Here is a 12,016-nt window from a genome sequence, read left to right on the forward strand (position 1 = left end):
CGCCCTCTTCTGGCCCGTAAGGGGCCCACACAGGTCCGCTAAGCACCTGACCACCTCTTCGGCGCCCACTCCCCGAATCTGCGGATGCGAGCGCCGAAGCCCCCGGGTGGGCCCACCGAGAGCGGGGCGTCTGAGGGCGGAGACTAGCGCTGGGGGCGGCTCCGCGCGGCCGGGAGGCGGGGGACGGGGTGGAGTCGCTGCCGCCCGTAGCCGCTCGGCTCCACCTGTTGCAGCGTCGGAGCGCGCCAGCCAGGCAAGGCAGAGCCCGGCGTGGACCTCTGCTCCCCGCGCCGCTCTGCAGGGCAGGCCTGCGGCTAGGAGGGGACCTGGGGCAGATCGGCGCGGAGGGGGCGCTCCCTGGGAGGTGAGATTGGAGCGCGGCCGCGGCGCCAGCGCCTCTTGAAAGGCGGGGTCTCGGGGAGGGCCCCGGGCGGTTCGCTGGGGAGTCTCGCCTCTGGTCTGCCTGGGGTGGGGGAAAGCACTCCGCGCGGAGCCCTGTAGGCGCGAAATCGCTGGAGCGCACCGAGGCAGCCAAGCCCGGGTGGAGGAGATGGAACTCTCCGGGGTCACGATCTTCTGGCCGCGGGCCCCTCAAGCCCCAGGTCCTTGACAGCTTCCCAGGGAGCTGGGGCCGCCTCGCAAAGCGCGCTTCGCGCGGGCAGAGCCGACACGTGGGGGCGGAAGACGCCCCCGCGCAGGACCCAGAGGCCAAGGGCGTTCTGGTCTGGGCAAGGCGAGGGACACTGCCCGGGAGAGATGCCCCTAACTTCCTTCGCTCCCTCATTTCAACCTCCCTTTCTGGTTTCCTCCTCCAGCTGGTCCGCCCGCTGGATGCCGGGCAGCTTGGGGGCCCGGCGAGAGGTCAGAACCCGAGGACGCCGTTCCGCACAGTCCCTCTGTCCGTGCGCCCGTCCAGGACCTGCTCCAGCCTCAAAGCCGGGCAGCCGGGTCGGGGACCCGAGAGGCCTGAGGCTCCGCGCGACGCCGAGACTGGGACGCAGCACCACGGATCCATCTGGGGAGGCACCTCCAAAGCCAGGCGACTGAGACCGCGCGTCCTACCCGTCGGTACTTGAGAAGCGATGGTCAGCGAGTCGGAGACCGCGGGGCTCCCCTTTCCCGCCAGCCTCCGAGGCCCGCCGACCTTGGCTTCGGGGGAAATTCAAGCTCGCCGGAGTTAGCCTTGAAGACGCGCCACACCCCCTCTCCAATCTGAGCGGGGCCGGGCGCCACGGTGGAAACAGCGCCCGCATCCTCGTGCCAAGCAGAAGGCGACTCTGAGCCTGGTCACTCGGACCTTCAGCGTTTAGGAGAACTCCAAGGCGGGCGGGGACGGCCGCGAAAAAGCGGATTTGAAACCAGGAATCAAGGCGGACGTGGGGAGCTGGCGCCGCTGGAGCGCTCGAGGCGGCGGCCCGGGGAGCCGCGCGGCCGGGGGGAGCGCCCAGTGGTCATGGGCCTGCCGGCCATCGGGCGTCTGGGGGCCGGCTGAGCGCCCCGCCGAGCCCCGACCTCCCGGGGGCCTGGGCGAGAGTCAGCCCGCGGCCACGGCCGTCCGGCGCGGGGCTGTCCCCGGGGGCCCGGCCATGGCTGGCCGGGGTTGCGGCTGCAGCTGCGGCCCAGCCCACCTGAACGAGGACAACGCGCGCTTCCTGCTGCTCGCCGCGCTCCTCGTGCTCTACCTGCTGGGCGGCGCCGCCGTCTTCTCCGCGCTGGAGCTGGCGCACGAGCGCCAGGCCAAGCAGCGCTGGGAGGAGCGCCTGGCCAACTTCAGCCGCCGCCACAACCTGAGCCGCGACGAGCTGCGCGGCTTCCTCCGCCACTACGAGGAGGCCGCCGAGGCCGGCATCCGCGTGGACAACGCCCGCCCGCGCTGGGACTTCACCGGCGCCTTCTACTTCGTGGGCACCGTCGTGTCCACCATAGGTAAGTGGGCCGGGCGGAGGGGCGGCCGGACTCGCTGGCTTTCCTGGCTGGCTGCTTCTCAACCTCGCATACGTCCGTCTCTGCGCTCAGCCCGGCTGCACAGATGTGAGTTGTTACCTGATCAACAGGTGTTATTGCCTCCCTGCTTCTGGAAATGTGGTCCACGGACCAGCTGCCTCGGCACCACCTGGGAGCTCCTTATAAATGCAGTCTCAGCCCCTCCTCAGACCTCCTGAGTCACAATCTGCACGTCAACAAAGTCCCCAGGGGATTTGAATGAGCCTTAAATTGGAGACGCTCTGCTCTGGGAGATTTTTCATCTAGTTAAGGAGACAGAGCTTGTGTTCATTGAATTTTAGGGAGAAGGCTTACAAATCGAGACAGGAACCTATAAACATTCATTGAGTTAGTACCATGCACAAGGCACTGGTCGGGAGCGGAGGGGGGGGGTGCAAGTTTAAAAAGACTGTGCCGGTTACTTCAAATTTGTAGAGAGAAAATCAGATTGAATACCAGATTGGAAGGAGGCAAAAGTGCTAATGAGGATGGAACTGTTTCCTACCAGGATGGGGGCCGGGGGAGAAGTGCCCTTTGGGCTGAACCAGTTGGTGTTAGGTAAGATTTGGGTTTGATGACTAAAAGTGCTTTGCACTCTGGAGGAGGAGAGAATTGCATTCAGGGGCCCCGTGAGCTACCTGATCTATGTGGTGTAGTGGAAGGAAGGCTAGGAAAGTCTTCTGGCTAACGGGGTGGCGAGGGACGTTTACCGTCAGACTAAGGAGCTAGAATTTATCTAAAAGCAATTGGGAGCCATTGAGAGTTTTTGAGCAAGAGTGTGGCATGGCTGCTGTCAGTTATGCCTTTATTCCCAGCGGAAGGAAAGAGTTGGGAGTCTTTGCACCACATCCCTAAAGGTTGTTCATTCTTGAAGCATAATTGAGTGATAAGAGGGTTGGGGAAGATGCTGCAGAAATTCTGAGGTAAGCAGAGAACCGGAGTGAGGAGAGAGAGGCTATGCAGAAAGGAAGCGGCTCCCAGCTGCCAGAGCACCAGGAGCAGCAGCAAGGCTCACGGTGGCAAAGAGCACAGGGTGCGGGTGCTCTGCCGCTGTGGCCCCTGTTCTTGCCAGCAGAGCTTGTCAATGAAGCAGGGCTACAAGACAAACTTCCGTGAAGCTTCCACGTATGATTCTCTGAGGTAGACATTCTGCCAGAAGGAGCACAAGGCGTAATAGGGATCAGCCTCAGGCCTGATTAGTCAAGAAAGACTTCCCCAGGTTAGTCTAGAAGTCAGGGCTCAGTTGGTGAGTAGGAGGCATGCCCCATCTGAGGGCCATTATGATACGGCAATAACTGGGCATCTGGCAAGAAAAACTCGCACAGCATTCTCCGTGATAACCAGAACGTGGGGCCCTGGGGGGGATGGAGAAGGAGTGATACCCTCCATGGTTCTCTCCCCCAGCCCACATTCTCTGCTGGACTCTCTCTTAGCACAATTCCTCAAGTCCCTCATCGTGTCACCTTCTGTGTCTCAGAAGACAGGTCCAGCGTTTCTCTGTAAGGAGGGCTTGGGGCGAACAAACTGATTGGGAAGCGTTGCTTGAATCTGCTATGTTTGCATAGAAAGTACAGGGTTTTTTGTTTTTTGGTGAGGAAGATTAGCCCTGAGCTAACATCTGTTGCCAATCCTCCTGTTTTTTGCTGAGGAAGATTGGCCCTGGGCCAAAACCCGTTCCCATCTTCCTCTACTCTATATGTGGGGCGCCTGCCACAGCATGGCTTGATAAGTCATACGTAGGTCCACGCCCGGGATCTGAACCTGCGAACCCCGGGGCACCCAGGACGCCAAAGCGGAGCATGCAAACTTAACCGCCACGCCATCAGGCTGGCCCTGAAAGTACAGGGTTTTTATTTAGGTTGAATATTTATTTGAGGTAGTTTTGGTGAGATATTGGGGGGCTAAATCCCCCTCCCACAAGCCACCCCTTGGCACTCCCCATGTACACGGAAGCAGGAAGGAGCACAGTGTGTCTATAGACGTGAACATCCATGTCGTGGGAGCTGAGAATGTCATAGGTGGGTGGGCGTGTAGGAACACAGGCTTTTGAAGTGCAAATATAGTAATGTAGCCCAGGGAATAGAAGGAAACCAGAACTGAGTCTGGAGTTGGAGCTATCGGTCCTGCCTCTGTAACTTGGGCAAGTTTCTTAACTGTTCTGAGCCCCATCCTTCTCATCTGAGATGTCTGCAAAGTGCCCACCTTGGTATCTGGCACATCATAGCTGTTCAGTAAATCTTAGTCCTGTCTCCTGCCCACTCCCCTCCCCTAAGTCTGCCCCTCTTGCAGGGTTCTTGTGAGGAATAATGAGCTCGTGTAAGTGAATATTCTTTAAAAAAATGCAAAAACGATGTAAGTATGGGCTTATGTAATAACGGCAACTGCTACCCTGTATTAGTGTACATGCTGGGCACATAGTGTGATTAATATGTGAATATGTGATGCACCTAATTACTACATGACATTCACACTTAATTGCAGTCGACACAGCTCCATGAGGTAGGTGTGATTATCCCCATTGTATAGATGAGGAAACTAAAGCTTCGTGTTCTTTGTAAAATAACGTATAAAGAAGAAAGAAGTTAAACCATCTATAAAGATAACACCCCAAGCTGACCATCGTTAACATTTTGGTGCATTTCTTTCTATTATTTTTTCCCTGTGCATACACATATGTGCATTTGTATTTTTTTTTTTTTTTTTTGTGAGTAGATCAGCCCTGAGCTAACATCCGCCAATCCTCCTCCTTTTATGCTGAGGAAGACGGCCCTAGGCTAACATCGGTGCCTATCTTCCTCCACTTTATATGGGACACCACCACAGCATGGCTTACCAAGCAGTGCGTCGGTGCGCGCCCGGGATCCGAACCAGCGAACCCCGGGCCGCCGCAGCGGAGCGCGCGCACTTAACTGCTTGCGCCACCGGGCCGGCCCCTGCATTTGTATTTTTTAAAATTGGGATCATATTCTAGAAACTATTTATGTCTTGTATTTTATTCGTAACATTAAATGATGGTGTTTTTCTTCTAAAAATTAGTTCCACCATGCTTTATTCTAAGACTTTGAGGTCACAGACAACAAGAAAGCATACAGTGAAATAATTATGAAATGTAAATAAAACTTCAGCACCAGAGAAAAGAAGAACAGAAATATGGAAAGCAAATGTATCTGGGAAGTTGCTAGAAGCAGACCTTGAGCCAAGAATTTGAGTGCAAACAGTTTACTGGCAAGGGATATAGGCAGGTGAAAAGGAAATAGGTCAATATAGGGTGTGCTATTAGGCAGGAACCACAGTGGGTAACTGGTTTAATCCCAAGGGGAAAGTTGAAAACAATGCAAAGTTCATGACCCAGAATTAGCCCATGCAAGGGAGCTGGGGTATTTATACACCCACACCTGTCAGTAATTGATTAAAGGCTGTTTGGAGGGTGGGAGAAGCACAAGGATATAATTCCCAGGTACTTCTGGCCCTGATTTTCATGGACAACCCAAGGGTAGCCCTCTGACAAAGATATTGGCATTGGCCATTTGAAGATATAGGCATTCGTTGCCCTGAAATGGTAAGAGGGATCCCAAGGGTTGTGGGCAGGACATCAACAATGACTATTCAAGCTCCAGATTTGGTTGCAAGCACCGTAGCAGAGTCATGATCCATACTGGAATTCTTATGATCAGAAAAAAGGAAGCATAAACCGTTTTCCAGTACGTCATCCTCAAAAATATTTCCCCCTTGGGATTTTATATAGGAGACACTGCATAGGACCAGTGGATGATGTTCACGAACAACATTTTCCTGGAAAATACAATTAAAGATTTCTTGTAACTGTTGTCTAGTTGAGACCTTTGATTTAAAAGTCAGAGCAGAGTAGAAAACAGTTTGGCAGTTTTCTCCAAAGGTTAAACATAGAACTACCATATGATCCAGCAATTCTACTCCTAGGGTATATATTCAGAAGAATTGAAAGCAGAGACTCAAACAGATATTTGTACACCAAAGTTCATTGTAGCATTATTCACAATAGCCAAGTGGTGGAAACAACCTAAGTGTTCATCAACAGATGAATGGATAAACAAAATGTAGTACATACATACAACGGAATATTATTCAGTCATAAAAAGGAATGAAATTTTGATGTATACTACAACATGGATAGACCTTGAAAACATTATACTTAATGAAATAAGCCAGACACAGAAGGACAAATATTACATAATTCCACTCATAGGAGGTACCTAGAATAGGCAAATTCCATAGGAATGGAAAGTAGAATAGAGGTTACCAGGGGCTGGGAGAAGAAGAGAAGGGAGAGTTATTGTTTAATGGGTGTGTAGTTTTGTTGAGGATGATAAAATTTTGGGTGTAGATAGTGGTGATGGTTATATAACATTGAATACCATTATATGGTTATATAACAATACCATGAATACATTTAAAACCATTGAATTGTGTACTTATGGTTAAAATGATAAATATTGTGTATATTTTGCTACAATTTAAAAAGTCAGAGCAGAATATTAAAACATAGGGGTGTGGATTCTGGAAGAGGTTGATGATTAGGCTAGAAACGAGAATAAATTTGAAATACTCAGGGAAGTAGATTGACAGTATATCCTGTAAATGATCTTCTATAAATATCTTTTCTCTCAAATAGGCTTTTGTTAGGAATTTATTCCTATGTTTGCCTGTGTGTTTATAATTCAGCTTCCGTCCAAAAAGGATTTGAGGTTATTTTAATATGATATGGTCAGGGCAAGCTTAGATTATGCCATGGTAAGAAGCTACCCCCAAATCTCAGCAGCTTAACACAACAAGAGTTACTTCTTACACACACACAGCCCACTGTGGGCAGGGACTCCCCAGGGCAGTTGTCTCCTGTGTTGGCTCAGTGTTCCGGGCTTCTTTTATCTTGTGGCCCCTCTTCATCAGCAGGCGTTCCAAGACTGCCCAGGACGGGGAGGAAAGGGCTGAAGACTGGAGCACCAGCAATTAAACGGATGCCACCATGCATGTCACCTCCATGCACATTTCGTTGGCCAGATCAAGCCACATGGTCTCACCCAACCTCATGGACTTTGGGAAACACACTTCTCCCATGAGTCCAGAGGTGGATAAGACTCGATATTGGTGAACAGCATGGGTGTCTTTCACATATGCGTGCATACAGTGCACTAGAAATGGATACTAATGGATTTAAAACAATGGAGAGATGAGAAAACATGAGTAGGATAGGACAATTAAGCCACAGATTGCTAATACACAGAGATATATGTCAAAAGGACCTGTGTAATTGCCAAAAGTGAGCCCCAAATTTGGCTGAATTTTCAGTTGTCAAAATGAACACAAAAACAACCATGAAATGGTTCTCCTTATCCAGGCTGGCTGCTTGGAAGACACCCAGCTTTTACAGACGTGAATAAAAATTTCTCCTACAGATTGTCATGAAAGGGACAAGATAATGTGGTGAATAATCTTCTCTCCAGCATCTGGGTCATAAATAGGAAAGAGCACCGTGTGCTCCTGCGTGGCATAGCATCCCTCCATGCAAGGTGCAATTCAGTGAAATCCCCTCTGCCAAAGTCCAGAGCCATGCAGAGCAAGCATGTAGCTCCCGTTGGTCTCGTCCAGGAAGGACATTTAGAATTCTCTACTGGCGGTTCCCAAGCTCTGGTGTCCATAAGAACTCACTGCAGGGGAGAGTAGTCTTGTTAAAATGCGGGTGCTTGGTCCCCCCTTTCAGAGATCTTAATGCAGTAGATCTGCATTTTAAGAAACTTCCCCAGATGGCTCTGATGTAGGCAGTACAGGGAGCACGCTTGAGGCATGCGAGATAGGAGTTGGCATAGGGTTGAAAACTGAGACCACCCAACGAGGATCCTCACTGTTCAAAGAGTGGTCCACGAATCAGCAGTATCAGCATTACCTAGTAGCTTGTTAGAACGGCAGAGTCTTAGGCCAATCCCAGACCAACTGAATCAGAATCTGCTCTTTAACGAAACACCCAGGTGAGTCACAGGCACGTTAATGTTTGAGAAATCTGGAGTCTAGAAAGCTGTTGTGTTGTGATGTTGCTGACTAGGGCAAGCCTCCCCGCTCTGGGCTTTAGAACACAGACAAACTGGTGGCCAGGCTGGCGTGGTGAGAAGGCGAGATGTGCTCATCTGTCTCCTTGGTGGACCTCCTCCCCAGGTGATAGTTAAGTACATGAGGAGTAGGTTAACCAAGACCAACATTATCCAGATGCAGGGATGCAACGGGCTCAGGCTGAGAAGGGGATCCTGGCTTGTGCAGATCTGAGAAGCTCAGACACAGAGATGCTGAGCCCCTCCTTGGTGGTGTACCACTCAAGTAGGTGACCAGATTTTCAATGACAGTTTCTTTAATTTTAATTAAACAGAAATAATTACACTGGCGCCTCTTGTTGGCCCCGGGTGTGGCTGGTGATTAGCACGTGGGTAGCGGTGTTCTACAAGGCGCTCTGGTTCAGGAGCTGAGCTGACAAGTATGTATGGCCTGGTCAATGTGCAAATCTGTGTGGCCCTGAACTGAATATGTTTTCAGAATCTGTTTTTTCCCCCGTGGGCACAGGCCCCACTACTCCCTATTGTCCCACATGCCAAGTTACACTCATTTTCATTCATGGTCTGACTCCTGGGTTCACTGACCACAGGGTTTCCCTTCCAAGGAGATAAAATCAATAGAAGAGATACCAGGGGTTGATCAGAGAATGGGAACAATAAACCCTGAACATGTTATGAGGCTTCTAACAATGGCTCTCTGGCCAAAGGAAGACGCAGCAGGCGTGCTCAAGATGCAGCATTTCAGAAAAGTGGTATAAGGTCTGGCAGGTCAGATAAACTGAACTGAAGGAGGCAGAAGGCTGGAGAGAGAAGGAGGAGCAACGTAATGATGGAGATGCCTCCTCACGCGGTGCATTTCCCCGCTGTCCTCAGCAGGACCACGTGCTCTGGGTCTGGACACAGTAACGTCCTCCTCTACAGGCTGAGAGTGTTCCCCACATAAAAAGTCATTAATGCACTGGTAATAATAATCATCCCCTGCTCTTCTCTCCTTCACCCTAAGAGGAAAGGATTGCTGCTTGCTGGGTCTGCTCCCCAGGCTATCCTTAACTGTGGAGAATCCAGATAATAGGCTGAACGAGAGAAAGCTAAAAGAAGGTGGAGAGGTTAAGTCACTCATGATGATAGAGAGCAGAGAGAGATGGGGGGGAGGGGACCAGGAAGGACAGAAAGACTGAGAAGGCTGATGACTGGGGATGGTTTTAGGGATAAAAGCCTCCAGAACTCCTTTGAGATATGAGAGACTGGGAGAGGAGGAGAGAGGGAACTTTCCTTTGTGTTATAAATTGGAGACTCCTTAAGATTCTTTAGAGATATGCAAGCAAAAATTAAATTTATTTTTTCATTATTTTGGGCTAATGGACCATACTTTTTTGAATGGAACACTACCCTGAGAACCTCCAAGGAACCCAAGAATTATTTGGGTTACGTTCATAGCAAACCCCTCTCCCCTTCATAGAGAAAGGGATGGAGGAGAAGAGAGAATAGGGTGGAACTGAGGATAAAACAAGAGGAAATCACCATGTTTCATAATACAAAAAAGAATTTTCGGTGAAACCGGCTGAGATCAACACGTATGTGTGCCACAATGCTGGACAGTGGAGAGTGAGCAGTACATCTTCCAATATGACTCTACTTTCAAGATACTGAAATTTTCCAAGCAGGAAACAAAATAATTGAGCAAATACAGGGTTCTCAGAATGGATAGTCTGAAAGCTTCCCCATGAAATTTGAGACGATAGATCCCAAGGAGGTGGCCCTCTCCCCCACCTGAGTGAATGCAAATTCCCACCAGCCACTCTTTCTGCCCCCTCCTTCCCCATCACCATGCATTGCTCCCTAGCTATAATCTTCAAATGCACCCATCATTGTTCACATGAAAAAATATGTTAAAGTGCTTTAAAAACTACGGCTATGACTGCAAGTGTAGAGTTGAAAAAATACTGAACAAAAACTCGCATTCGTAGAAGATCTGGATGGGAAGATATTTTCTGAGCACAAAGACAATGGAAGAAACCACAAGGAAAGACTGAAATGTGAAACTGCACAGCAATTTAAAAAGTTTCTATATCTAAATAATAAACATGGAACAGAAAACAATAATGGATCGAAAGTATGATGCAAACACGATGAAGGGCTAAAATCCTTAAAGTCTAAAGCATGTATACAGTGATTAACACAACATCCCCTGGCTCCTGATAGAAAAATGGGGGAAGGATTAGCTAGTTGATTCAGAAAAGATAAACTACAGGTATTTTTAATAAATATATAAAATTAATCAACTTGACTATAAATCACAGAAATTCTAATTATAATGAGATTCATTTTTACCAAACTACAACAAATTGCTCCTTATAATGGTTATGTGGAAAACAATCAGATACAAAATATGATATATTTCAGTGATTTTAAGATGTACCTTTTCTCAGCATTTTAACATCCTTGAAATTGGGATGATCTCACAATTGCTAGCAGAATTTAATTGGCAGTATTCTTTTCTTTCTTGTTGGTACATAAAATAACAATGCATCTTAGATTCAATAAAAGATCACTTTAGGTTCAATATGGTATGATACACCAAAATATTAACAATGATTCTTGTTGGATGGTGGAATCATGGGTGATTTCTACTTTCTTTTTTATGCTTTCCCATATATTTCCAGTCTTCTAAAATGAGTATGTATTTCTTTTATCATCAGACAGTAAACAAAACCTCGTTCTAATCCTGACTGCCTCTTCATAGCTGTGTGGTCCTAAGTGAGATATTTATGCTCTCTGTACCTCAGTTTTTTTATCTGCAAAATGGAATAACTTCTGTCTACCTCATAAGTTGTACACAAATGCTTTGTAAAATGTAAAATGCTTATGCGATTTATATTTTGACACACATATGACATCCACTAATGTATGCCATTGAATAATGTATTCATGGGATATTTTAATTTTTTCTGAAAGCCTGTTCATCATCTTGGATGTCAGTTTATAGCTTTATACAATATAACAGTGATTCCCAATATTTTATTGTTTGAATCTGATATAATTTGATTCAAAAGCTCTTTCCTCAGCCTTGTTTCCGCCCTGGAGAGAGCAGCCCCACCACAGGCATTCGGATTCTAATTGTAAAACATTGTCCAGGCCAGACAGGTCTGATGACGGCCTAACTCAAGAGTTTGAGTCCCCCAGTTAGAGCTTTGATCATCTGTGAGCTCTGGGCTTCCTTCTCTTTGGGAGCGAGAAGGTCAAAAAGTTCTTAACTCTTCCTGATTAGTAGCAGCATCTTGACTTTTTCAGTTTGCTTAAGTACCTGTTTGTATAGGATGCTTGATCATCACAGAGGGTCAACCTAGCATATTGGCTGTTTCATTGTGAATCCACCAATTTCGAAAAGAAGCGAGGGACAGTTATATTCTCTCAACTTGTCTGATTCTCATGTCTACACCTAGGTGTTGTAATCCATAGTACATACTATTCTGTCCTTTTCTTTTACATTATTTCCTATACACTTGGTCAAGAATTTCATGTGTTCCTATAAATGTAGAATAGTTTATCTTCAAACCGTTGGATTTGGGGGTTATGTGTGATTTTTTTTACTCGTGTGTAATAAAATTTATGAAATTTATTGAGTGCCTACCGTGGGTTGGACACAGCACACATCTTTACATACGTATAATTCTTATAACAACCGCATGAGGGTAGGTACTATTAATATTCTCATGTTACAGGCCAGGATCCTGAGGCCTGGAGAGCTTCTATGCAGTGTCTGAAGTTACCCGGCTGGTAGTGGCATGGAGCCTCGCCTCAAAGCTTACGCTTTGAACCACCACTCCTTTGCCATTTCTTCCTTTGAGATCCTTGTTGTGGGAAGAATGACCAGCTAAAGAAACCATGACCTCTTTTTACAGTTGTGGTGGTCTTTAGGTGGCCTGGGATAATGTAAGAAGACAGAGATGGTCTGG

General features: G+C 48.2%; 1 protein-coding gene across 2 annotated transcripts in view; it reads left to right on the forward strand.

Moving 5' to 3' along the window:
* The first annotated feature begins 255 nt into the window (after positions 1-255).
* Positions 256-12,016, forward strand: part of KCNK13 (potassium two pore domain channel subfamily K member 13) — a 102,213-nt gene continuing 90,452 nt past the window's right edge. Inside the window, exons 1-2 of one of the 2 annotated variants that reach the window (XM_058567535.1) lie at positions 256-364; positions 816-1,926. In XM_058567535.1, the coding sequence (XP_058423518.1) occupies positions 1,587-1,926 (340 nt within the window). In that variant the 5' untranslated portion in view covers positions 256-364; positions 816-1,586. Of the gene's footprint in view, positions 365-725; positions 1,927-12,016 lie in introns of those variants that run through there. The other variant, XM_058567536.1, reaches the window with a different exon arrangement.

The sequence above is a fragment of the Diceros bicornis genome, chromosome 24 (genome assembly GCF_020826845.1).
Source record: "Diceros bicornis minor isolate mBicDic1 chromosome 24, mDicBic1.mat.cur, whole genome shotgun sequence".
Taxonomy (NCBI): Eukaryota; Metazoa; Chordata; class Mammalia; order Perissodactyla; family Rhinocerotidae; genus Diceros; species Diceros bicornis.